Source organism: Onthophagus taurus, chromosome 11, assembly GCF_036711975.1.
Source record: "Onthophagus taurus isolate NC chromosome 11, IU_Otau_3.0, whole genome shotgun sequence".
Taxonomy (NCBI): domain Eukaryota; kingdom Metazoa; phylum Arthropoda; class Insecta; order Coleoptera; family Scarabaeidae; genus Onthophagus; species Onthophagus taurus.
This window is the reverse complement of record NC_091976.1, coordinates 20,539,002-20,565,462: the sequence shown is the minus strand read 5'-3', so window position 1 is coordinate 20,565,462 and position 26,461 is coordinate 20,539,002. Positions and strand designations below refer to the sequence as shown.

General features: G+C 33.8%; 5 protein-coding genes across 6 annotated transcripts in view; 1 reads left to right on the top strand and 4 right to left on the bottom strand.

Annotated features, from left to right (window-relative positions):
• Positions 1–1,817: 1,817 nt before the first annotated feature.
• LOC111414821 (NADH:ubiquinone oxidoreductase subunit 39) lies at positions 1,818–3,523 on the bottom strand. The gene is made up of 5 exons (XM_023046270.2): positions 3,417–3,523; positions 3,067–3,266; positions 2,584–3,011; positions 2,369–2,530; positions 1,818–2,312 (listed from the first exon to the last, which is right to left on the bottom strand). The coding sequence occupies exons 1-5, from the start codon at positions 3,451–3,453 to the stop codon at positions 1,940–1,942; spliced, it is 1,200 nt and encodes a 399-aa protein (XP_022902038.1). The 5' UTR covers positions 3,454–3,523; the 3' UTR covers positions 1,818–1,939.
• Positions 3,524–3,684: 161 nt separating this feature from the next.
• LOC111414833 (putative odorant receptor 92a) lies at positions 3,685–5,225 on the bottom strand. The gene is made up of 4 exons (XM_071199732.1): positions 4,773–5,225; positions 4,268–4,717; positions 3,951–4,211; positions 3,685–3,897 (listed from the first exon to the last, which is right to left on the bottom strand). The coding sequence occupies exons 1-4, from the start codon at positions 5,154–5,156 to the stop codon at positions 3,847–3,849; spliced, it is 1,146 nt and encodes a 381-aa protein (XP_071055833.1). The 5' UTR covers positions 5,157–5,225; the 3' UTR covers positions 3,685–3,846.
• A 26-nt stretch (positions 5,226–5,251) lies between these two features.
• The window catches only part of LOC111414828 (odorant receptor 10-like), a 37,023-nt gene continuing 15,813 nt past the window's right edge, over positions 5,252–26,461 (bottom strand). Inside the window, exons 1-4 of one of the 2 annotated variants that reach the window (XM_023046277.2) lie at positions 10,087–10,623; positions 9,369–10,036; positions 9,049–9,309; positions 5,252–5,339 (exon numbers count right to left, since the gene is read on the bottom strand). In XM_023046277.2, coding sequence (XP_022902045.1) covers positions 5,265–5,339; positions 9,049–9,309; positions 9,369–10,036; positions 10,087–10,339 — 1,257 coding nt within the window. In that variant the 5' untranslated portion in view covers positions 10,340–10,623 and the 3' untranslated portion in view covers positions 5,252–5,264. Of the gene's footprint in view, positions 5,340–9,048; positions 9,310–9,368; positions 10,037–10,086; positions 10,624–26,461 lie in introns of those variants that run through there. The other variant, XM_071199733.1, reaches the window with a different exon arrangement.
• LOC111414827 (odorant receptor 4-like) lies at positions 10,647–20,699 on the bottom strand. Its single transcript, XM_071199926.1, has 2 exons — positions 19,560–20,699; positions 10,647–10,913 (listed from the first exon to the last, which is right to left on the bottom strand). Exons 1-2 carry the CDS (start codon positions 20,010–20,012, stop codon positions 10,647–10,649), a joined length of 720 nt encoding a protein of 239 aa, XP_071056027.1. The 5' UTR covers positions 20,013–20,699.
• On the top strand, positions 21,694–26,158 carry LOC111414826 (odorant receptor 4-like). The gene is made up of 3 exons (XM_071199734.1): positions 21,694–25,748; positions 25,808–25,963; positions 26,016–26,158. The coding sequence occupies exons 1-3, from the start codon at positions 25,029–25,031 to the stop codon at positions 26,067–26,069; spliced, it is 930 nt and encodes a 309-aa protein (XP_071055835.1). The 5' UTR covers positions 21,694–25,028; the 3' UTR covers positions 26,070–26,158.

Below are 26,461 nucleotides of genomic sequence, written 5' to 3'. Positions count from 1 at the left end.
TTTGGGCTTTGTAGTAGGAGATTTACTGTGTTAACATCTAAAAGTACATTGCTATTTATACCAAATTATTGTAATGCATATGGCCTGATAATTTAACTTCTCTAATATATTGCTTGCTTCTACTTTAGTATTATTTCGATGAAAACCCAGCAAAGACGTGTCTTCTACAATACCAAAAAGTGACGGGACAAAAATGTAACGGGCCTGATCGCATTTATTCTATTTTCCCATCTCGTAGAACGTACAGGTTTTAATGTTAAATTAGTCAGATGTTTGACAAGAATAGACCATCTATAAGTGGATGCAGAAAAAAAATTATACAAGCTTTGTATTATTCCAAAAAAATTGACCATTTCTATATTTGATTCTGCAGCATCATTTGAAACAAGATTAATAGAGTGACAGGAGCAAGGAACAAATAACGCTTTCGGATTTATATTTGAAATATGTTTTTGTAGTTCGTTATTCTTACCTTTCATATTGGCTCCACTGTCGTAGCCCTGTCCTCTACAGTAGTAAATGTCTAAACCTAGTACTTCTATTGTGTCTAAAAATATAGATGTCAGACCGACTCCTGTACGTGCTTTGATTCGGTGTTAACAAATCGAATTATTAATGTAAGTAGTTCTTTGTGGCTGATATCGGGACAAAATTACAGACAGAATTATTTTATAATTGCGAAAGTTAATACAAAGTTGTATAACATCGCTGTGTCTGGGTTACCCAGGTAACTTCAGACCTCCCGGGAATTGAATACCAACCCATGTTGATTGGCATCTAAAACTAGTTCTCTTAGCTCCGCATTCAATAAGTTAAGATAGTGTTGTTTTATCTGCAACTTGCGATCATTTTTAGTAAATGAGCGGTGTGCCGCGCAAACTTTCTTTGGTATGTCCAAAATTGCGAGCATCAGAATTGTATGTGATAATAAAAAATAAAGGTGAACTTTGAACATATTCTATACATCCCAAATTTTTTATTTTTTTTGATTTTTCAGACACTTATTCATCACAAGAATAATAAATCCTTTCCAAACCGAATTCTTCCTTCCACTCCTCTCTATCATACGCATTTTCCTGCAAAACTGAATAGTGTTTGAGTGTATTATGTACTCTCCAAACTGAAATTGTTATGTGGGATTTAATACTAAACGCGCACTTTTACCAACCTCCAGATAAACTATGTGGTTACAGCAGCATTAAACACTCTCTTGGTTAAAAGCTGGATTTATCAATGGGATAAAATTATCAAGATTTGGTGAAAGTGGGTCTAATAATATTGATGCAAAAGAATTTTAACAAAATAAAGCAAATTTAGAAGGTTTTAGTAGAAAATCTGTATGCCACATTATCAGTATGCAAAATCCATTCTATTTTTGGTGAGAGTATGATCAAATGATAAATTTCTTTCCAGTGGTACAAAAAGTGGCTCAAAGTTGTTGACGTCAATTTTTGAAGGATTTAAAGCGAACCGTTAACAAAATGCTCATTTCATAGATTTCCTTTGGATCTACTCTAAAGCAAGTTCCTTCTCACATATGCTTGTTAGTGTCTTAATTGAGGTTGGTATAGTAAAGTCGAAAATGTATCTATACTTCAGAGAATGAGGTGATTATTAAATATTAATAGCAATAAGTTTGTAGACAAACTTCAATTTTAAATGTTTGAGTTTGTTCCAAAAAAAATTTCATCAATTTAAATATTATATTTTATTCTGTACAAGTTTTTGACGAATTTTCCATCATAAAATTTTACTTATCAATAGCTAATAGTCTAAAAGAACCAACTAAAAAAATAATAAAATAAAAATGGTAGTGATCCATAATACTTTAATCATTTTATTCATCATTTATTATAATACAATTGTTCTTCATCATCTAAAGACTATTAGCAATTGATTAATCACTCCTCCTACAACTTTTTTATTTAAAATATCAAAATTACACTTCTACAGATTTTGGTGGAGGGGGTTGTGGGAAAGGTTCGTCAGCAGCGTGTCCATAATAAAGATCCGCCATCAATGGTCTAATTTCCCAAGGACCTTGATTTTCCAAACTTGTTAAATTAACTCCTAAATCTTCCAAGGTAGGAACGCCATGCTCAACACAATCTGTGACATATTCACGTTCAACGCGTTCCCAATGAAGATTAAAAAGGGGCCAACTAGGGCTAACCAAGTTAGTTAAAGTAACTTTCATTGCAAAAGATGGATCAAAACGTTGGTCATAACGGAAATAACCGCGACGATCATCTGATTTACGCATTAAAGAGTACATCCAATCAACTAAATCAGATAAATAATAACGTTTGGGACTACAAAAAATTATTTTTAGTTTATAAGGTTTTATAGAGAATCTATATTTTTTTACCCCACTGCTTGATAAATCTTTCCTGCTGAATCAGGATTTCTTATAGCTGCAATAACAGCTGCTGCTACATCTCCCACATAAACAGGTTGTTTAATTGTATGTTCACCTTTTTTCCATAAAGGCATTGCCCCAAATTGCCTACGCCAAGCACTTGCATAATATCTATTTAACAAAAATAACCAGAAAATAAAGCAAGAGAAAATTTTAGTTTTAACCTTAAAAATCTATCCTCTTGTCCATAAATATCTGCTGGTCTTATTATTGTAGCATCAGGAAATTCTCTACAAACAGCTTCCTCCCCATAATACTTAGAAGTATAAAAACCTGAGGGTTTATTTAAAACAACAGGTGTGGGACTATCTGAAGCATTCAAAGCAGAAAAATGAATTAGGCGTTCAACACCAAGTCTTTTAGCTATTTTAGCAATGTTAGCAGCCCCCTTAACGTGTACATCATCAAATTTAAAATTTTTCGTTTCATAATCCCTTCCAATTAAATTAATAACCACATTTGAATACTTCATAGCCTTCTCAAGGGATTCCTCATCTTTTAAAAAGAAAGGACAGAATAAAACTTGTCCTAAATCTCCAGCTACTTTTAAGTAACGCACATCGAAAGCTTCACCTCTATACGGGACGATAATCTACAAATTACTTTTTAAAATAAAAAAGAATTAATAAAAAGTATCCTTAATTTACCTGGGAACCACATTTTCCCAATCGATTAACAACATATCGTCCTACAAAACCAGATGCTCCAAAAACAGTAGCTACAATTCCGCTAAAACTTGATCTACCCCCAGTACCTCGCTTCAACTGACTTAAATTAAACACTTTCGCTTCATCGCTATACTTTTTTTGGCTCACAATAGCGATTATCGGGACTTGATTAAGAGACCCTAAAACGAAAAGTGAGGTTAAGTTATGTAAGCCTTATATTTTTCGAGATTTTAAAGGAATGGATGTTTATAAATATATTTTGTGTAAACAAAAAAATCTTATAATTGATGAATTATGAGATCTCCGTGCATGGATATTGTTGAACTTACGCGATAAATGAGCTTTATTAAAAATAACCGCAGCCATAATTTTGACAGCTATCTCAGCTGTTTTGACATTTGACAGAAGTATAGAGGTTATGGATATTGAGAGATTAGACGAGGAAATAAATATAATGTTTGCGATGGAAAAGGATAAAAAATAGATTTGATTGAGGTGTTAAAAAAGGATGGAGGTTAATTAATGTTTATTTATTTTCGTAATTTGTTTATATTTTTAGGAATTTTTGTATTATTTTCACATAAAATTAGTGTTTAATTGATATTAGCGATTAATATTTAAATGTTATGTTATATTTATATTTGACTTCAACATTGACTTCAAATACTTTAATTAAAGTTTATAATTTAAATGTTTAATCAAACAATTAAGAAATATAACACAAATATTGTTGTTGTGCAGATTAAACATGTTTTTGTATTAATTATTACTCCTCAATACCATATAATAAGAATATGAAGCTCTTAAAATCTAAAAATTTCAAAACATGTTATAACAAGTATTTTTATTAATATGAATCTTACCCAAACGAAAGTTTTTAAAGATAACTCAGTAAAATTTCCAGCTGTTAACACAATAGGCTTTTGGCAATTTCTTATTAAAAAGACCAAATCTTTTTGAAATTGAAGATCTGCACCAACAAAGTCAGCTTCTGTACAAGATAAAGCCATGGCTTCACTTTGCCTGGCAACTTCATTGCCCCAATAACAGCACAAAAATATTTGCATTGAAATGGTAGAAACGTAAGAAAAATCTTGTGCTGCTTTTCTGCTTAATAAGTCAGACTAAAAATGATTATGATAAAACGTTTAACGGTTAATTAAATTTAAAAATTTCTTACTAAAGATGCATGATACATTGTAAAACAAAGTATTCCTAATGTTCCGAAGAACTCACTTAGTAGTAAATAACTAAAAAATCGATCAAATTTTTTAGCAAGTTTTAAAATTTCCCAATGATAGTGTATAATATTTTTTAATGAATTATTTTCGTGTGAATTAATTCTTCTGATTGCGTTTTGTAGTAATAAACATTGAGCTGTGATGTGTGCTAAAATAGCTCCTAATAAAGTGTCTAAAGCGCTAACGATTCCAGAAAATATTATTCTTAAAATACTTTGCATAAACCAGGCTATTTCGTAATTTGGACTTCTATCAATTGGAAATAAAGAAAACGAAAGGAAAGGCATAGTCCAATTTTGTGAGTTGTTTGAATTTAAAATTCTTTCTAAAAGAGTTCCACACATTCCCGATAAAATCACCGTTAAACATAAAACTTGGTAAATATACGTCTAAAAAGATAAAGTAAAAAATAAAATTGGATTCTATCTCAGCAAAAAAATTTACCTGATAATTCGAATAAGAAACGTATTTATTTAGTATTTCCACTTCATAATTACCTCCTCTGTTAAAATCTGGCAAAAAGAATCCCGTTTCAAACGAATTTAACATCTCGCAAATTTCTTTTCGATAATAAATCAAAATAAACAACTTAATCAATCCAAGAAGATCGGTGGCTAAAAAGCTTACAACACGAACGAAAGCATCTATATCGGAAAAATTGTGAACGGCTTCATAAACTTCTAAAAATCCATACCAAATTATTAAAATTACGATCAAAGAAACCGAGTAGATTTTGTAATAAACGCTCGTTCTTGTGCATTCTAAGTTAATACCGAAAAAATTTAAAACAGATTTTGAAAATTTAAAATAATCGGTTGGTGGTTTCATTTCGAATGAGTAAAATTAAGTATTACCTAGATTTTTTTGTTTGGTGATTATATAGATTTTTTTATAATAATTTATTTATTATAACAATTTTAAGGTGAATAATTTAATTTATAGCGTGATTTCAAGTTCTTTCTTCTGTCGATTCCCAAGAACCATATAATAAGAATAAGAAGCTCTAATCAACTAAAAAAAAATAAAATAAAAAATACTCCCCGTAGTTTATACGAAATATAATAATTTATATAATTTAATGTAACTTTCATAATTTATTCAAACTTTTTAAGCCTGCATAACCTGCATTACTACATCAAATGCGATGTTCTTATGGTGTGGTGTGAACCTAAAGACCATTTTTCAGACTGTTACTTCTGCCTCACAAATATTGCAGAGTATTCCAGAAAAACTCGATATAGAATAAAGTATCTAAACGTATCTTCAGACCCTTGTTGCCCATAATGCCTGTTCTTGACTACAACGTGCTGACTCAACGTCACGTGAATCAGAAGGTGTTCAACATGTAGAGGAATATTGCCTTCAATCTCCTGGCACTTTGCCTCAGCTCTTTAATCAAAAGGAACAGAACGATTTGATCTTCCAGTATTGTGGGACATAAAAGTTGTCACAAAGTCCTATTATTGTATCATTCCTAAAAGATATTCTTCTTTAATCGATTCTTAAAAATGCTGCCATCTTGTTGCTATAGATGGAATAACTTTTTATGCCACACCAAAAAATCAAGCTGTATCAAAGAAGATTCCGTAGAACTAATTTAGAGGCAGTGGAAGCGTAACTAAGATTACTAATTTGATTTTTATTCCTTTCTGTGACATTGCTCAAACTCCAAAAGAGCAAGATAAGATAGAAATATAGATAAAAAAACTGGCTATGTGAGTTGCAGACCTTATCTTACAGAAGTAATGATACACATTAATTGACTAGTAACGATCAACCTAAATGTAAGATGGGCAAACATTGCAAAATACGGAGAACTGTGAGAAAACCGCGACGATGATCCACACCTTATGATTATACAGATAGTGGTGTTGAGGACACGTATAAACTAAATAGACCCAAAGAATATTTCATGCTAACAACAGCGCTTAGGCACTTAGCGCAGCATCTTCAACCAAAATTTAAAAAAATAACTTCGTATCACTGATCCTTGCACAGCTATATACATAGTGTCAGTAATGTCTGAGGAAGTATGCCATTTTATGTTGGGGTCATTCTGTTTGCGTTGCCCAGGCTTTTTGAATGCAAATGAGATGTTTGAGAGTCATGATTTGCGCTTTGCCGAATGTTGCAGAGCCAAATTCTCTGAATTGAATATCTTGACGACTGATTATGAAATAAATTGTGCACGTACTATGAGAACTAGAGATGACATAAACTATTACTCCATTATGTTCAATGTATCAAATTATGTAGTTTGAAACTAAAATAAGGCTTTACTTTGGATTTAAAAGTTTCTATAACATTGATGGCAATGCCATAGTTTGCCATAGTTGGTGCGTTTTTTGTTGTAACATTTTTATGATGCTTTCTTTTTTAGCCTTGATTTCCGTATAAATTTTGTATGATGTAAATCAAGCCAAAACGAGTACTCGTAATATAATTGCTATCATTATTTCTGTGGAAAAAGAAAACCTTTACAAACTAGGAACGAAACACGGCATTTTTATTGACGATGTTCCAAAAGTGGATATCACTCTTCGCGAATGTGCTCGAAAAGACTCTCATTTTAATGGACAAGGCTTCCAACGCTGTAATTGTACTGGTGACTGCAATTGAAAACGTTGTAAATGCAAGAAATCAAACATTCTTTGCAATTCAAAAAGTCACAAAAGCTCGCCTTGCAAGAATAAATAATTCTAATCTTAATAAAATTCTTGCGCAATTCTAAGATTTCAAATATTTCAGTCAGATTATTAGCTAATTTTTAAACTGTTGTTCATAAGTAATATTTTGAACTACTATGCTGAATTGTTTTTTTTACCTTACAATAAGAATTATGTAAGTTTAATTTCATATAATAAACAAAAACAATACAGTTTACCTGTTTTATTATTTTGCCCAAGATAGAGTAGTCATTATTCATACTGACCGGGAAAAATAATTAGTAATGCAGTTTTACTTACATTGCCCACTTGATACGGGCATTATGTATAACAAATCAATCATTATGCATAGTGACCAGACTTCTCAAGTTGCCCGTAACATATATATCACGGCCCTACACGTGATGGTGGGGCGCGTTGAGCAAGCGCTTGATTCCAAGGATCTATATTACGAGCTTTTCTTGGCATAGAGGGAACGTTTGACAAAACCACCTTTAAAAGTATTAATCTGGTACTGGAACCTCGAAGAGTGCCGCTGGTCATCGCGGGCTGGATAAAGACAATGCACAAAGACAAGTCATACAGTGCAGACACCGCTTCTCTGGTGCTTAACGGTTGATGATCTCATTCGTGAGTTAAATAATAAGCATCTCTTCATAGTCGGCTACGCCGATGACGTGGCTATTCTGTTAAGAGGTAAACCTAACAATTTTCTTTGTTATACAATTCAGCAGGCGTTTAAATTTGTTGAACGATGGTGTGAAGAGCACACTCTCTCTTTGTAAATCCTAAAAAGACTGAGATTGTTCTCTTCACTAAACAGAAGAAACTGGGACACTTAACACCACCTCATTTTTGCAACAGTGCATTAATCTTTGCTCCAGAGGAGAAATATCTTGGTGTTATCTTGGACAAAGGACTGACTTGGAAATAACATTTTAGTTGCAAAACCAAAAAAGCAACGATTGTACTCACCCAGTATCGAAGGGCAATTGGGAATACTTGGGGATTAAATTTGAGGGTTACAATGTGGATCTACACGTCTGTGATAAGACCCATGGTAGCTCACGGAGCCATAGTTTGGTGCACATTACTGTATCAATTGCAACGAGTGGTCTGCTTGCTAATCACGAGCGCCAAGAGATCGACATCCACGATCGCGCTGGAGATGATCAACTTAAGCACGGGGAAGGCTCTATCAAAAAAAGAAAGTGACAAGTAATAGTGATATCATGGCATTCACCAACAACGCATGCCATTGCAAGGATGATCCAGTGATACTACAAAATACTTTAAATACTACTGAGGTATACCCAGAATTACAACTTATGGTGAATGTATCTGAACAGAAAAGGTTCTGCAAGTAAGAACAACTATGCAGTTATGAACTAATACCTCTTATGGGCGCTTGTAGACCTACAAGCCTAACAAAGCCTTAATTATTCTTACTGGTACGGTAACGACGAAGTCAAATGTTCAAACAAACAGAATATTATTGGTTATTAGTGGAAACATCAACACAATGAAAGACTGTTAGGAATGGACTGCTTGTTGCCAACCCACTCCATCCAAGCCAACATGCTTACCAGAAAGCAAAATCAACAATTACTGCCGTCCATGCTTTGACGAGCATTTTAGAAGAAACAATTGCAACCAAAGAGATAGCCCTATGTGCAATCATAAACATAAAGGGTGCTTTTGATAACACCTCTTATGAATCCATGGAAAAAGCACTAAATGTAAAAGACATCCATCCATCGACGAGTTATTAGTGTAAAACCTTGCTGAAAAGTCGGCAGATCACAGCCTGATTGGGAGGCTTATTGAAGTCTGTGACTATTAAGGGCTGCCCTAAAAAGGGAGTGTTTCCGCCTTCCATATAGGCATTCACATATAAGTATATGCAGATGATCTGGTAATCATAATCCGTGGAAAATATGATACAATCATAACCCAATTAATGCAGAAAGCCCTTCTACATACTATGATTTAACTTAATCATTCCTCAAAATTTACCTTTCCGAACAAATTTTAATTAATTTTTAATTATTTACCCAAACATAGCTTTTTAACGATAAATCACTAAATTTCCCAGCTGTAATAACAATCGGTTTTTGACTTCTTCTTATAATTGATGCCAAAGCTTTTTGAAACCGAACATCGGTTCCAACAAAATTTGTCTCCCAACAAGCATCCGCTATTTTTACACTTTCATCTCGAACTTCATTGCCCCAAAAGCAATATAGAAAAACTTGAACCGTTACGACTCCGACGTACGAAAAATCTTGGGCTGCTCTCATGCTTATTAAATCAAACTTAAACAAATATTTAAATTAAAAAAATAATTATTAATAAAAGAAAAAATTAAACTTACCAAAGATGCGTGATACATAATAAAGCACAAAATAAAAAGTGTGGCTGCAAAGACACAAAGTAATAGTAAGCTGAAAAGTTTTTCAAATTTATCAGCTAGTCCAATAACATCTCCGTGATAATTAATTATTAATTTGATGTGTTTTTCTAAAATGTTCCAAGGGATTTTTGATGGATCAATATCATCACTTCGTGATTTATTATTTCCAAAAGCTTCGTTGTAAGCGTTTTCGATAACACGTTTTACAGCGTTTTGTAAAATTTTACATTGTGTGCTTATGTGCAAAAGTATTCCCGCTATTAAAGAATCGGTTGAACTAACCATTAAAGCGTAAGAAGTGCGCCAATAAGTTTGATAAAACCATACAATTTCATAGTATGGTGATTCGGACGCGTCAAACCATGAAAACGGCATAAACGGTAACTCCTTATGACCGAAAAAAATTCGTGTTATCATCGTTCCAAAACATCCAATTCCACAGACAGCCACAACGGTAAAATAATAAATAAACGTTTGCCGGTTGTTGATTATGATGCATTTTTTAACGAGATCTGTTTCAATTTTCCCCCCACGTTTTTGATTGGGATAAAAGACTCCTTTTTCTAAACCATCCAACATTTCACGAATTTCTTTGGAGTAATATAAGAGTACAGCGATTTTAATCACTCCTGAAAGTAATTTGCATTATTAAAAAAATAATTTAGTTAAAAAAGCTTACCTAAAACATCAGTTCCTATATAACTTAAAATATTGACAACAGTATCAATATTATTAATATAAACGTAAACTTCGTATAATTCGATTACTGTGTTGGTTAGTAAGATTGATAAAAGCCATAAAATTGAATAAATGGTGTAAGCATAATTTTTGTAACCATCGAAAGAAACCCCAAATAATTTTAAAACCGTTCTTTGAATTTTAAAATAATTTTGTGGGTTTTCATTGGGATAATTCAAAAATACTATGGTCATTTTTAATTTTTTTATGATATGGTCGACCCAAATGGTGTTGTTTAAATACGCGTTTTCGATCTTTAAGTACTTGTTAATTATTGGCGACGTAAAAGAGCGGGGCCATTAATTAATTATAGTTTTAAACGAGGTAGTTGCGGTGTATTATTATTTTAGTAGCTTTAAACGCGGGCAATATCAAAATTAAAATTAAATTGGATTATTAATGATTTTTCCGACTTCCAAGAACCATATAATACGAATATGATGCTCTTATAACCTACCAAAAAAATTGTTATTATTTTAATCAATTTAATGAAATATATAATCAAACCCAAGCGTATGTTTTTAAAGATAAATCTGTAAATTTTCCAGCTGTTATAACGATCGGTTTTTGACTTCTACGAAGAATGAAAATTAATTTTTTTTGAAATCGTACGTCGGTTCCGGTAAAATTCATTTCCCAAAAAGCATCCGAAACGAGTTCACTTTCAATTCGAACTTCGTTACCCCAAAAACAATACAGGAAAATTTGTAGGGTTATCACCGATACGTAAGTTAAATCTTGTGTTGATCTCATACTTAATAAATCGAACTAAAAAGTATATTTTGAAGATTTAAGTGTAATCTAATAAAATAATGGGCGACCTCGATAATCGAACATGTATTTCAAATTTCAATCTTTTAGATACCATGTGGTTCTGGTTCTGGCGCCAGAAAAACATGACGAAAAGCTGATAATCGAAAAATAAAAACGGATTTCCTACAAAATTTTATCTGCCAATGCAAAACAGTTTTATTCTGAAACCTGTGGAAATGATAATTTTAGAGCTAGCAGAGGCTGGGTTTCAAACTTCAGAAGAAGACATGATCTGCGTGCTTTAAAAGTCTGCGGCGAAAAACTATCCAACGATCAAAATGCCGTCGAACTGATTTCGCAGAAAAGATAAAAGTATTAAACCTCGGACCTACTCAAATATGCAATGCAGATGAATCTACTCGAATGAATCATCTAGCCCACAGGATATGGACACCAGCGAGCTTCAAACAACTACTTTTTCGCTAAAAGCACCACAGGGAGCAAGTACTTCTTTTGATCAGTGTAAAGAAAATGTTACACCGGCCAAGTATTTGATCCAAAAAATTCAGTATTTTTTAACAAAAGGATGAAACAGCTAGCAACGAAATTGATCCAGAAAATATTGTAAAAGTACGAGGAAAAGGAAAGCAGAAGTATAAAGAAGAGCTCAGGTTAAATCAAAAACAACCAAAGCATACAGCAACATCACGTGAGGAAGAAGAAAAATGTATTGCTTTAAGTTTAGAGTGTTTTGAACTATATGCAAAAGCAGTAAAAGCAGATGAGTGGATCCGGTCCATAAGGTGCCTTTAATGGCTTCATGAAATATGCACGATGTATGATGACATAATATGTAATATATGTTCTAGAGAAGATTTCCGAAAGAAAAGCTCTGGTGGTTAACAATGACTGGTGTGGCGTCTCACCTCAATGTAATTACATATTTAATGTCTTTAAAACTAAGTGCCTTTTTTGAAATGTGCAGCATCTCTTCTGCATTTACCCTATCTGAAAGATCGCTGGTTCATTCTCATGGGTAGATCACACCAAGTCGAAAAATAAACAAAGAACGCGTTGCCTTTCTAGCTGATGGTTCACAAAAATTGAAACTATTAGCGATAGGAAAGGCAAAACATCCGAGGACTTTTAAAAACGTAAATATACCTATTAAATATAAATGATCATACATGGATGACTAATGCAATCTTCTTAGACTGGTTTCATGGCGCTTTTATTCCTCAAGTTAAAAGTCACTTAAGAAGTCTTAATTTGCCTGAAAGAGTTCTGCTAATTGTCGATAACGGAACTATAGAATGAATCAAAATGCCGAATCACCAACCTGTGATCTTCCACTTCTGAACATAGGTCTATCTCATCTTCTTCCAAGTCTGCCTGTTCTGTGCTGCAATAAACCACCGTCTACCTGCAACTTATGTAATGTCGTCCTCCTAACGGTTTTGTGGACGTCTTACACTTCTTTTAGGTTGTCTATGTCTCGCTACTATTACTTTATATGCCCACTTGTCACTAGCCAGTTTGGACACATGCCCAGCCTATTACCATTTCATCTTAACCACTTCTTAAGTTGTATCAGTAACCTCTGTTTGTCTCCTGATGTTTTTGGGTCTTATTTTATCACCTAGCATGCATCGTTCCATAGCTCTTTGAGTTACTAAGAGTTTGCTTGCACACACTTTTGTTAGACTGGTTGTTTCTAGTCTGTATGTTTGTGTAAGCAGGATACACTTGTTATATAAATATGTCACAGGTAAAGCCTGCATTTCAGTTAATGTACACATTAGCCAGTCAATGTATACATTAACGTAACGTTTCAGTGAAAGTATTTATCAGTCATAGAGTGTATACATTTACTAGTGATAGTGTACATAAACCAGGCAGTTATGCATTTGCTAACAGATGTTAGTAAAAGTTATAACAAATAAAATTTACGGTATAATTTTTTTAATGGAAGGCATTGCAAGTGGTGCAAGTAGTAAGAATAGTAGTAACCATTTGTTGAGTTGGGTTGGGTTGGGAATGCCATTGTTACTATGTTTGCGAAGATCATGGGATATAAACAGAAAATCGAGTATCAAAAAGAGGCACATGTAACAAAGTAGGGAAGCGGAGGATGACTCGGTGAGGAGGGGGGGCTATCCCTAGCCCATTCAGGTATGTAGGTGAGAAATAAAATTTCAAAAAGTAATGGGAATCCTTTGATTTCGTTCTGGGACGAGATTGAGAGATGGAGACGAATAGACGGGGTAATCCCCACACTGGAGAGAGAAGAAAAGAAGACACAGGGGGAAACCCCCCCGTGCAGGTACGTTGAATAAATAATATATTTAAAAAAATATAATAAATAATATAAAAACGGATATATCATCACCGGTGTGAAGACAGCAGTAAAAGATAGCAGTAAAAATTTCCGATGATACCCGAACGCCCATAGACGTCCGTAACACCGGACACACGGGGGCCCAATTTTTTCAAACAAAGAAACATTACATTATCAACTTAAGAAGTTAATTACAGTATATTAAAAGTAATTAGACAAAATAAAAATATATTTATCACTAATATCAAGGTACAACCAGCAATTTTAATTAAAATAACTGGCTCCAGCTCCCGTATTGGTTCGAAGATCCGAACTAAACTTTGTATACGCCTTCTAGGCATGATAAGAAGTATATTTATCGAAAGAAATTCCGCTTGCAAAGGGTCCGCGGGGGTGAACTACCCCGCAGTAGATTATAATTTACTCTACCGCCCTTATTCGGTTGAAGATCCGAACCAAACTTTACACAAATCTTCTAGACTACATTAGAATCAAATATCCGTTAATAATTTTGACTTGCATAGGGACCGCGGGGGTGAACTACCCACCAGTAGATTTTAATTACCCCTACCGCCGTTATTCGGTCGAAGATAGGAACCAAACTTTACACAAATCTTCTAGACTACATTAGAATCAAATACCCGTTAACAATTTTCACTTGCATAGGGACCGCGGGGGTGAACTACCCACCAGTAGATTTTAATTACCTATACCGCCCTTATTCGGTTGAAGATCCGAACCAAACTTTACACAAATCTTCTAGACTACATTAGAATCAAATATCCGTTAACAATTTTCACTTGCATAGGGACCGCGGGGGTGAACTACCCACCAGTAGATTTTAATTACCTATACCGCCCTTATTCGGTTGAAGATCCGAACCAAACTTTACACAAATCTCCTAGACTACATTAGAATCAAATATCCGTTAACAATTTTGACTTGCATAGGGACCACGGGGGTGAACTACCCACCAGTAGATTTTAATTACCCCTACCGCCCTTATTCGGTCGAAGATCCGAACGAAACTTTACACAAATCTTCTAGACTACATTAGAATCAAATATGTAGATTTTAATTACCTATACCGCCCTTATTCGGTTGAAGATCCGAACCAAACTTTACACAAATCTTCTAGACTACATTAGAATCAAATGTCCGTTAACAATTTTGACTTGCATAGGGACCGCGGGGGTGAACTACCCACCGGTAGATTTTAATTACCCCTACCGCCCTTATTCGGTCGAAGATCCGAACCAAACTTTACACAAATCTTCTAGACTACATTAGAATCAAATATCCGTTAACAATTTTGACTTGCATAGGGACCGCGGGGGTGAACTACCCACCAGTAGATTTTAATTACCCCTACCGCCCTTATTCGGTCGAAGATCCGAACCAAACTTTACACAAATCTCCTAGACTATATTAGAATCAAATATCCGTTAACAATTTTGACTTGCATAGGGACCACGGGGGTGAACTACCCACCAGTAGATTTTAATTACCCCTACCGCCCTTATTCGGTCGAAGATCCGAACGAAACTTTACACAAATCTTCTAGACTACATTAGAATCAAATATCCGTTAACAATTTTCACTTGCATAGGGACCGTGGGGGTGAACTACCCACCAGTAGATTTTAATTACCCCTACCGCCCTTATTCGGTCGAAGATCCGAACGAAACTTTACACAAATCTTCTAGACTACATTAGAATCAAATATCCGTTAACAATTTTCACTTGCATAGGGACCGTGGGGGTGAACTACCCACCAGTAGATTTTAATTACCCCTACCGCCCTTATTCGGTCGAAGATCCGAACCAAACTTTACACAAATCTCCTAGACTACATTAGAATCAAATATCCGTTAACAATTTTCAACGGTTTTGGAATGTATGTTATTTTAATATTATAAAACTACTTTGGTGGTTAGGGTGAAATTTCATCGCCTATTCACTCAAATAATTATTGTAGCAACATTGCTTTACATTGCTGAATATATTCTTAACAGCTATTTATTTTTTATATTTTAATATGCAGTGTGTTCCCGGATAGGTAAAATGACTTTTATAAAATAAAATTTTTTCGATATTAATTGTCATCTTTTGGGATTTAGCCCTTCTTGGTTAAGAACTTATTTAGAACATATAAAAGTGAGTGTTGATACTGAAGCGAAAACTTCTTGTTCGTCAGGTAAAGTACCTTTTCACTTTACAATATGCTAAAATGTTACTAAGAAATTTTATTCAGAATGAAAAGTTATGACCATATGCAAATTGTCGGAATCATCGACCTACTTTGATAAAACCCATTGTTTATTATTTTCGTCAATAGTACATTATAACGATTTTTTGTTTTGAGATTCAGATTGTTCGGGAGAAATAAACAAACCGTTCTTAAAATGTTCACAAAAAATTAAGTGTTTATTCGCCCACAAAAGAAGACAGTTAATCAGTTTCATCATAATTTTTTCTCGTATAGTGAACACTTCTTGCTGTAAGAAATCTTTTGATTAAACGCCAACAAGTACTTCTTTTAATTAATTTTAATTAATATTGTATTTAAAAAACACTTTAAGTTTACTAAATTACAGTTTGACAGATTAACATTGACAGGAAAGTAATTTTGTTTGATATGGATTTTTATCAAAGTTTTTCATTCTGAACAAAACTTCTTAGTAACACTTTCACGTACTGTAAACAGAAAAGGTACTTTAGCTGTCACAAAAAGAGTTTTTCTTTCACTGTCAAGGCTCACTTGTTTTTTAAAAATTGAAAATACGTTTAAAATTAATCTTTAATCAAGCAGGGCTAAACCAAAAAATAGGTTGACTTTGATAAAAGTTATTAGCACCTAACATGTTTCGTTTTCGACTTATTTTGATTTGAAGTTCCTTTTGGCAAATTATACTATATGCTACTTTTTATTATTATGCTCTTTATAATCCCATATCTCAGCAACCTTCATTCGAAAATGCTCTAAAATTGGTACGTTTACTCTTCAGATGTTGTCAAATAAATTATCATTTGTTTTATTACAGTATCTTATACAGGTTTCTGCATACAGGTTTATATTACCGTTTCTGCATATTCAACGGTAAGTGTAAAGCGTATTTTAATTTTTTTATAAAAAATTTTGTTGTAATAAAATGTATTTAATTTTAATGATAACGTTATTACGAAATTAATAATAATAATTGTTTTTTATAAACATAGTAATAAATAACTTAGCAACATAAAAAGATAAATTCGCTGATAGCTCGCTAATGTAAAAAAATCGAAAATTTTAAGTGGAACCCCCCAAATTTTTTTAGCCTACCAGAAGGGAATTTTATTCTCTACAAATTATCTATAAATATTCATATACTTATTTATTGTAGTTTCCCTAATATTGATAAATTTATCAAAATCATACATAGATTTCCAGAAACCATGTGTTTTTGTTAGAAGGCCATGACATTCTTATCTTTTGGTTTACTAGGTTTAATTTGCCAAAAATACCAACAAGTAAATGAAGCAATGAAAACAAAAATCAGATTTGGATAAAAAATATAAATTCTACTGGTGGGTAGTACACCCCCGCGGTCCCTATGCAAGTGAAAATTGTTAACAGATATTTGATTCTAATGTAGTCTAGAAGATTTGTGTAAAGTTTGGTTCGGATCTTCGACCGAATAAGGACGGTAGGGGTAATTAAAATCTACTGGTGGGTAGTTTACCCCCGCGGTCCCTATGCAAGTGAAAATTGTTAACGGATATTTGATTCTAATGTAGTCTAGAAGATTTGTGTAAAGTTTGGTTCGGATCTTCGACCGAATAAGGGCGGTAGGGGTAATTAAAATCTACTGGTGGGTAGTTCACCCCCGCGGTCCCTATGCAAGTGGAAATTGTTAACGGATATTTGATTCTAATGTAGTCTAGAAGATTTGTGTAAAGTTTGGTTCGGATCTTCGACCGAATAAGGGCGGTAGGGGTAATTAAAATCTACTGGTGGGTAGTTCACCCCCGTGGTCCCTATGCAAGTGAAAATTGTTAACGGATATTTGATTCTAATGTAGTCTAGAAGATTTGTGTAAAGTTTGGTTCGGATCTTCAACCGAATAAGGGCGGTATAGGTAATTAAAATCTACTGGTGGGTAGTTTACCCCCGCGGTCCCTATGCAAGTGAAAATTGTTAACGGATACTTGATTCTAATGTAGTCTAGAAGATTTGTGTAATGTTTGGTTCGGATCTTCAACCGAATAAGGGCGGTATAGGTAATTAAAATCTACTGGTGGGTAGTTTACCCCAGCGGTCCCTATGCAAGTGAAAATTGTTAACGGATATTTGATTCTAATGTAGTCTAGAAGATTTGTGTAAAGTTTGGTTCGGATCTTCGACCGAATAAGGGCGGTAGGGGTAATTAAAATCTACTGGTGGGTAGTTCACCCCCGCGGTCCCTATGCAAGTCAAAATTGTTAACGGATATTTGATTCTAATGTAGTCTAGAAGATTTGTGTAAAGTTTGGTTCGGATCTTCGACCGAATAAGGGCGGTAGGGGTAATTAAAATCTACTGGTGGGTAGTTCACCCCCGCGGTCCCTATGCAAGTGAAAATTGTTAACGGATATTTGATTCTAATGTAGTCTAGAAGATTTGTGTAAAGTTTGGTTCGGATCTTCGACCGAATAAGGGCGGTAGGGGTAATTAAAATCTACTGGTGGGTAGTTCACCCCCGCGGTCCCTATGCAAGTCAAAATTGTTAACGGATATTTGATTCTAATGTAGTCCAGAAGATTTGTGTAAAGTTTGGTTCGGATCTTCAACCGAATAAGGGCGGTAGAGTAAATTATAATCTACTGCGGGGTAGTTCACCCCCGCGGACTCTTTGCAAGCGGAATTTCTTTCGATAAATATACTTCTTATCATGCCTAGAAGGCGTATATAAAGTTTAGTTCGGATCTTCGAACCAATACGGAAGCTGGAGCCAGTTATTTTAATTAAAATTGCTGATTGTACCTTGATATTAGTGATAAATATATTTTAATTTTGTCTAATTACTTTTAATATACTGTAATTAACTTCTTAAGTTGATAATGTAATGTTTCTTTGTTTGAAAAAATTGGGCCCCCGTGTGTCCGGTATTACGGACGTCTATGGGCGTTCGGGTATCATCGGAAATTTTTACTGCTATCTTTTACTGCTGTCTTCACAGCGGTTATATCATCAGCGAAGCGAATATGGTGGAAGGATGAAATGATCGGTTTTCCCGAAGTAATGCCCTGAAGGGCGGTCGCGGGAAGAAAACTAAGGGTTGTAGTCGGTCGGCAACCCAAAAGAGAAGTCAACCCGACACTATCCGGCTGCATGACAACTTAGCCCGGGTGTCTGTCAGCAGATTTCCTAACCCCCTCTATAATAAAAAAAAGGGTTTCGTTATGTAATATACTAGTAAACGTACTTTAAGCTTTAACTGGGCGTCTAGACTAGACAATGTATACATTCACGGAATGAATTCTTTAACTGTAACATATACATTTCGCTTCACATTTATGGGAATCATATCGTTTCTTAGAATGCATCTCAGTTTGCCAAAAACTATCCACGCCAATCGTATGCGCCTTGTGATTTCTACGTGATGGTTTTTTTTCCCGGTTCTATGTTATTATTTTGTATATGTTGGTATCTTTGGAACTCAGTATTTTTGTTTTATTGTAGTTCATGTTCAGTCCTACTCTTGCAGATGCCAGATTTACTTCACTTAACATTTCGTGTAGTTCTGTAACGTTGTTACCTATTAGGAGTTATCATCTGCAAATATGAGGTGGTTCAATCTTACACCATTTGTGATAATTCCTCTCTTCAATGCTATTCCGTTGGTCATTTAAGTATACCTTGCGTCTATTCTTGTGTTTTATGGAGCTATTAGGATTTGGACCATATTTCAACGGTATCAAAAGTCTTTTGGAAATCAATGAAGGCTAGATGTATAATCTTCCCCGAAGTTTTGAGAAGTGCTGACACAAAAGTATGCCTCACTCAATACCAACTCAGACATTGAATACGACGTTGAAGATCTAAATCCTCTGAGTAAAATTGCGGCGCAATCTTCTTTTCCTGAATGAAGAACTGAAAGGTAATAGATGTTTTAGATATGATGGATGATCTCAGTGAGCAGAATCATGAACGTGGAAATACGTAATTGACAAGAAGACATAGATGGACCAGATGAACAACACGAGTGTGAAAATGAAGGTCAGGAGATAAAAAATACGAACCAGACTGTTAAGAATGATGCAGGATTATCGAGGTCGCACCGTATCAAAAGAAATTAGCTTACCAAAGAGGCATGGTACATAATAAAACATAAAATAAATAAAGTAGCAAGAAAGAGTCCTAAAAGCAATAAACTAAAAAGCTCTTCAAATTGATTAGCTAACTCAATTATTGAGTTATGATAATAAATAATTTCTTCGAGATGTTTTTCGAGAATATTCAAAGGAATTTCGTTTATTTCAAATTCCTTTTTTATATTTTTTTTATTTTTCGCTTCTTCATAAGCATTTTGAATCATACATTTAGCAGCATTTTGTAACATTTTAAACTGATTACTTATATGGGACAAAATCCCGATGATTAATGCATCACAAGAACAAACCAATAAAGCAAAACTCATTCTCCAACAACTTTGATATAACCAAACGATTTCGTAATAAGGACTTGAAGATGTATCGAACCAAGAAAACGGTATAAACGGCATTTCTGTGTGGTTTAAATAAATATGTTTAATCATCGTTCCCGTACTTCCTATGGTAATTACAACAACGACTGTTAAATAATAAAGATACGTCTAAAAAAAATATTTTAAAATACAAATTTTTAGAGTAAAAAGTTGAACCTGTTTGTTGTTGATTAGAATGCATTTTTTGATTAATTTTTCTTCTTCTTCTCCTCCTCTTTGTTCATTTGGGGCAAAAATGCCGTTTTCGAGGTTGTTTAAAATCGTTTTTATTTCATTGTTGTAATATAATAACATAATTATCTTAGCAACACCAAAAACATCGGTTCCGAAATAGCTCAAAATATTCACCAAAACATCCAAATTATCAAAATATTTACAAACTTCGTGTAAATCAACGATTGTATAAGTAATAAAAACCGTAGTTAACCACAAATATGCATACATTTTATACCAATAATTATCGTAACCGTCAAAAGAAACTCCATAAATTTTAAGAACGAATCGTTGTAAAGCAAAATAATTACTCGGTTTATTTGGATAACTTAAAAACGAATAAGACATTTTTTTCGACTTAATTTTTTTTTAACTCACCTCTTTTTAAACCAAAAAAGTTTTCAAACTTTTTCCAAACCAACCCTAATTATTCAAAAGTAGGCGGAGTGTTTTAAAGAAGTCTGATTATTTAATCAACAGTTTCAACTCAACACAAGGCTGGTTCGTTAATAATTTATTAATTTGAAGGGAAACGAAAGATGTCATTAACTAATATAGATCTCCAATTATAAATTAAACACTTCTATTTTAAATTAACAATTTCAACATTTCATTTTTAACATTTTGTTGCGTATCATGTCAATCAAATCAATCAAATCACGGTTTTTCTTTAAGAAAATTCTAAGTAATAATTTGCATAAAGAACGGTTTAAGAAAATTACAAAGAACGCTTGAAATATGTCAGTTTCATTTTTAAACAGGAATTTTATGTTTTGAGGATATAAATGGAGTTTGCAAGAGATGTTTAGGTTAAAATTTAAAAGAAACGAATCGAAGCGATATCGAATCTTCTTGGGTAATGTATTGACGTTCTCTTAATTTAAGAGGCTAATATCATTTTTGTATAAGATAATTAGGTTCTTCGCTAATTATATCAATGTGATAACCGAAGCTCTTCGATAGCATTGTTTTGAAGAATTATGACCTGGTTTCACCAAAACACGTGATCATGTTATTCGATACCATAGCTGCAGAGTAGATGAACCAACATCGCCGTCTTCCAAGAAATATCGCCACAAGAAATTCAAATTAAATAAAGAAAATTTATGCATTGAAAATAAGAGAAGCTAATCATGATTATATTTTTATATTTTTACACCGCGGGTTAATGTAGGTGAATTTCATTCTATTTAGTCGCATATTTAGTTATTTTTATTAATATTATCAAAATCGTATGAATAGTAAAACGTTTTCTAAGTAGAGCCACTTGATTTGGCAATAAAGTCTATTATTATTATTATTATACAAATCTAACGTTCTCTTTAAAATTAAAGAGGATCATCTTGTTGTTACTCTGGTTGGTTAAATGATATCACTAAATGTAGTCTTGAATCATGCTAGAAGCTTGAATCATGCTTTAATTCTATTATTGATCTTCTTCTTCTTAAGGTGCCTTCTCCATTATTGAAGGTTGGCGATAATTTCGGCAAAGTGCTCTCTATTTTGTGCTGTTCTTAATAGTGAATGCCAATAGTGTCCATGCTTCAATCCATTCTTCAACCATGAGCATTCTCTCCTCCCTGGAACCCTTTTTCCTTCAACTTTCCCTTCCATTATGAGTCGTAGAAAGTTGTATTTTTGTCCTCTACACATATGTCCTAGATATTTTAGACATATTTAAGACTTCTCTGTCAGATTCTTGTCATAATTCGTAGCACCTCATCGTTGGTGATCTGCTCCATCCAACACATTTTTCGGAAAACTCCTCTTCATACCATTAACTCCAAGAACCCATGCTTCCCTTCCATATAACAATAGATGTACGTTTTCACAAATCGGTATCAAACATCAAAATGATCTATTATCCATCAATTGAAATACTGGAATCTGTGTATGGGTTCTATCTTGTTGTTGTAGATACGAATATTAATGCAGGGATTTGGCATACGTGTCACAGCCATTACTTTTATGTTTATTTTCAATCCTAGAGTATCTTTTTCCCTGGTCATGGCATTCAAAAGTCGTTGCAAACCCTCAGCACTGTCTGCAATAATGACTGTGTCGTCAGCTGGGGTTAAGTTATTTACATACATCTCTGTTTTGGACATTTTGAAAGATTTTTTCAGAATATATATTGAATAATAGTGGAGAAAGAAAGCAACCTTGACGCACTTCTCTTCTTGTCGACATGTCTGTTGTCAGATCGTTTATTTTGATCGATGCTATTTGTTTCCAATACATGTTCTTAATAAGGGCCACACTTTAAAAGTCTAGACCATATTGTGTTAGAGTTTCCATCAGTTCTGTATGTTTTACTCGATCAAACGCTTTTTCGTAATCGATAAGCCAATTTTCTGGGAAGGTTCCCGTGCTATACATTTTGTTCATTAGCAGTGTTAAGGTCTGGAGATTTTCTTCATTTATAAGTTTTATCATTTCTAGATATGTTTTGATCACTCCAACAGATATCTACAAGTAAAAGGTAAAGTAGCATCTTAACACATGTTCCACAATCAGACTAGCTAACAATACCAAGCCGCCTTGCAATGAAATGAATTTTCTCATTAAGTGACCAAGATTCTAAGTCAAAATTTCTAATGAAGAAGTTGATATCGCATCAAAAATCGCAAATTTAGCTGGTATGGACTAAGTTTACTGGCAACCAAGTCTGTTGGTACAGATTTGTGATCATAGGTATAACTACAGAAAGGCAGACTTACTAAAATAATAATAATAGTACTTTATTGACCGCAATAACCAACATAAAAAAGTTAAACAATAATATAAAGAAAAAAAAAATAAATGAAAAATTCATTCTATATGTGAAACTAATTACAATAGGCGGAGTCCAGATTGGCATTCATCGCGATGGAAGCCATCTGTTCAACTCAACCTAGAGTTGAGAACGACTAATAATTACATATTCAATTGTTTTCCGCAATTAAATTAATCAATTCAAATGATTCCGTATATAACCAATAAATAGATAACAACCCAATGTCAGAGCACTGAGGCAGCATAAGGATTATGTTGACCTATCTGAAGCCGAAACAAAGTGTTACGCAAGTTAACTTTAAAAACGGATAGACTTTTATTTTTAAATTCAGGAGGACAGGAATTATACTCCTTGGCCACATTATATGAAAAAGAGCGCCTAAAAAGAGCTTTCCTGTGAGCAGGAACGGCGATAGTATTTTTGTGTCTAAGATTCAAGTTATGAACATCGGTCCTATAGGTGATTTTATTATATAAGTAAGGTGGAGTCCCCGTAGTAATTAACTTGTGCACAAGACACAAGAACTGATGTTTGAATTTGTTTCTGATATTTAACCATTTTGCAGTAACCAATGTGTGACTAATATTTTCACGCTTACGAACGCCATACATAAAACGAAGACAGCTATTTTGAACCCTTTGAATACGTTGAAGTTCATACCCAGTTAAACATGGACCATACATGGCAGCACAATGCACAAAATTTGACAGAACAAGTGTTTCGCACAAACGTTTCTTTGTAATTATATTTAAAATGTGTCGGCGTTGATAGAGGCATCTAAGAACACCATATGCCTTTTTCACGCAAGCAGGGACATGACTGCTGAATCGCAGATTGCTGTCGACAAGCACACCCAGATTTTTTGACTCAGGGTACACTACCAGCCTCTCTCCACCCAAAAATATACCGACACTATCAGAGTCCAAGTTACCAAAGATGACTACCTTAGATTTAGTGGCATGAGAGTTAGTGCCATCTTGTGCGAGCAATCTAAAATAGCGTTCAGATCTGCATTTATTTTTGAGCAAGCAGAAGCGAGGTGTTCCTTTGGAAAGGTTATGTAAATTTGGGTATCATCTGCGTACATGTGTATCGACGAATATTGAATGCACTTAGGCAACTGGGATGTATACAAGGAAAACAATAGAGGAGCCAGAATAGACCCCTGTGGCACTCCCACTCTCACAGGCAGTGACGATGAAGATACATTGTTCAATTTTACTATCTGAGCACGATTGGATAGGAAACTTTCCAAAAGCAAAACCGCTGAGTCGGACAGACCAACATAGCGCAGAAGAGCTAAAAGCATTGAATGGTTAACCTTATCAAAGGCCTTCTCAAATCTTTCAAGGGTAGCAATCATTTTTTTCCACAAACCGTATACTAAGAATATTGAGATCGGCTGGGGATGTAGGATGATTGAAGAATGAGAAGTGTCTCTAAGAGGCAAATTAAGGAAAGAAATAACGAGGAGTGAAGAACTAAATGGGCTGAAATAACTATAACTGTCAAAACTGTAAGGCTGATGAATGTTACAAGACACCAACGGCATGTGTGTGTATGGGAAAGGCTAAGATGGACATTCTGTGGGAGTGTATTGAGCCTATGACGAAAGAATGATAGCTTGAAGAGAATTGTTGACGACGTGGACATAAATGATAAATAAGGAAGTACACAAACTAAGTTTCCCTTTGCTTGGCATGAGTTGACTATGGCCATGAGTAATTGGAGAATGCCTAAATTTAGTTATTACATTAATGGTATAATTCGTTTTCTTATTATCTTTTCAAAAATTACTAAATATGTATAACGTACTAAATATAATCAAGTTCACCAACATGAGCGGTGTAGAAACGTAAAAATTTGGCTAAAATTTCTGGTACTCTTCAACGAAAAAACAAAATTAATTTTATAAAATTATATTTTACTATGAAGGCATATTATTGTATTAATTTTATTTTACGAATTCTTTTTGAACCTTACTAAATAAACCCTCCCTTTTCTTTTAAATTTTAGAAGACGACGTAAACATAATAATCCAAATTCAAAGCGTTTTGGCAGCAGTTTGCGTACTCGGTATGGTCTACATGGCAATTTGTTTCACAAAAAACCGCGAGAAAATAAAATCCTTAGTAGATGATATCGAAGTATTCGAAAAATTCGCTGGGGTCGACGCAATAAAAATTGACCAAGAAACAAATTTCTATTCAAAACTATTAATTGGTTACTCAATCGCCGGAATGTTAATTTATTCGATAGCTCCTCTCTTCGTTATCGACTACTGCGAACAACACAAACCAAAAAGTATGGAACAATACGGAGTTCCTTGTTCGATGATTGTCCGTTTTAGGTTACCTTTTCGTTTTGATAGTTGGCCAATGCACCAAGTGGTTTTTTTATATCAATTTTACGTTGGTAGCATGACTTCGATTTTAATTGTAACGATAACTGTTTTAATTTGTGGGATTATGATGCATATTGAAAATCAATTAAAACATTTACATCGATTTATGATTGATATGGTTGTCAAGAATAACATAGAAGAAAGTCGAAGTCGTGTTCGCTTCGCCGTGCAATATCACATTGAGATAATAGAGTATTTAAAAAGGGTTAATGAAGCTTTTGGAAGCCAAGTGGTTCTTCATTTTACATTAACATCATTTGTAATTAGCGTTCTGGGATTTGAAATAATAATGGTTGGGAATGTACCGGAATCTTTACGCTATACGTTACATCTTTGTGGTTGGGTGGTTTTATTGTATCTTTTAAGCTATTATGGTCAACGTGTTATGGATGAAGTTAGAAAGTTATAATGAAATGATCAAGGTATTTGTAAGTATTTGAGTTTTTTTTGTAGGGATTTGAAGTTGCTAATGCTGCTTATAATGGTCTTTGGTATACGACTTCAGCGGATATTCAAAAAGATATTCGTTTGATTATAGCAAGATCTCAACAACCTTTAACTTTAAAAGCTATGTATTTAGGTTCGATGACGGTTAGCACATTTTTGAAAGTAATTTTTGATTACGAATACTTTCAACCAACATTTAAAAATGTTTTTTTAGGTGCTGAGTTCTGCTTATTCATACTTTACCTTATTATTAAATATACGCAAATAAGCACTATTTCGTCGATTTTTTTTGCAAAATGTGTGTATACTTTTAATAAAATAACACAAGTTTAAAAAATACGCATTAAATAAAAATAAAATGTCTTTAACATACACGTCGTTTTTTTACAACATTTTTTAGGATCATTAAGAGATAACGTACACAAGAAATTTTTAAAAATTTACTTTATCCCAATTATTCGTGTCATCTTGCAAATTCCACGTCTATCTTTGACGTAGAACATCGGAACTTCTCGAAAAACAAAATATTTTTTATCTACGTTGTTGCTAGGGGCAGCATATTTGAGATGCACAAGATGACAACTGCATTCTTAAAACATATTCAATATATGTTTTTATAAAATAATTATTAACGTTGTCAATAATTATTAATAAACTGTT

Bases quoted from the DNA above. Each gene is read 5' to 3' on its own strand.
- LOC111414826 (XM_071199734.1), top strand. From the start codon at position 25,029: ATGGTCTACATGGCAATTTGTTTCACAAAAAACCGCGAGAAAATAAAA. The intron at 25,749-25,807 runs GTTAGAAAGTTA...TTTTTTTTGTAG, and splicing joins GTCAACGTGTTATGGATGAA to GGATTTGAAGTTGCTAATGC. The intron at 25,964-26,015 runs GTAATTTTTGAT...ATGTTTTTTTAG, and splicing joins CGGTTAGCACATTTTTGAAA to GTGCTGAGTTCTGCTTATTC.
- LOC111414821 (XM_023046270.2), bottom strand. From the start codon at position 3,453: ATGGCTGCGGTTATTTTTAATAAAGCTCATTTATCGC. The intron at 2,531-2,583 runs GTTAAAACTAAA...TTTGTTAAATAG, and splicing joins CAAGAGGATAGATTTTTAAG to ATATTATGCAAGTGCTTGGC. The intron at 2,313-2,368 runs GTAAAAAAATAT...AATTTTTTGTAG, and splicing joins AAGATTTATCAAGCAGTGGG to TCCCAAACGTTATTATTTAT.
- LOC111414827 (XM_071199926.1), bottom strand. From the start codon at position 20,012: ATGATTAAACATATTTATTTAAACCACACAGAAATGCCGTTTATACCG. The intron at 10,914-19,559 runs GTAAGCTAATTT...TATACTTTTTAG, and splicing joins TTATGTACCATGCCTCTTTG to TTCGATTTATTAAGTATGAG.
- LOC111414833 (XM_071199732.1), bottom strand. From the start codon at position 5,156: ATGAAACCACCAACCGATTATTTTAAATTTTCAAAATCTGTTTTAAAT. The intron at 4,718-4,772 runs GTAAATTTTTTT...TTATCTTTTTAG, and splicing joins TTTCTTATTCGAATTATCAG to ACGTATATTTACCAAGTTTT. The intron at 3,898-3,950 runs GTAAGATTCATA...TGAAATTTTTAG, and splicing joins CTTTAAAAACTTTCGTTTGG to ATTTTAAGAGCTTCATATTC.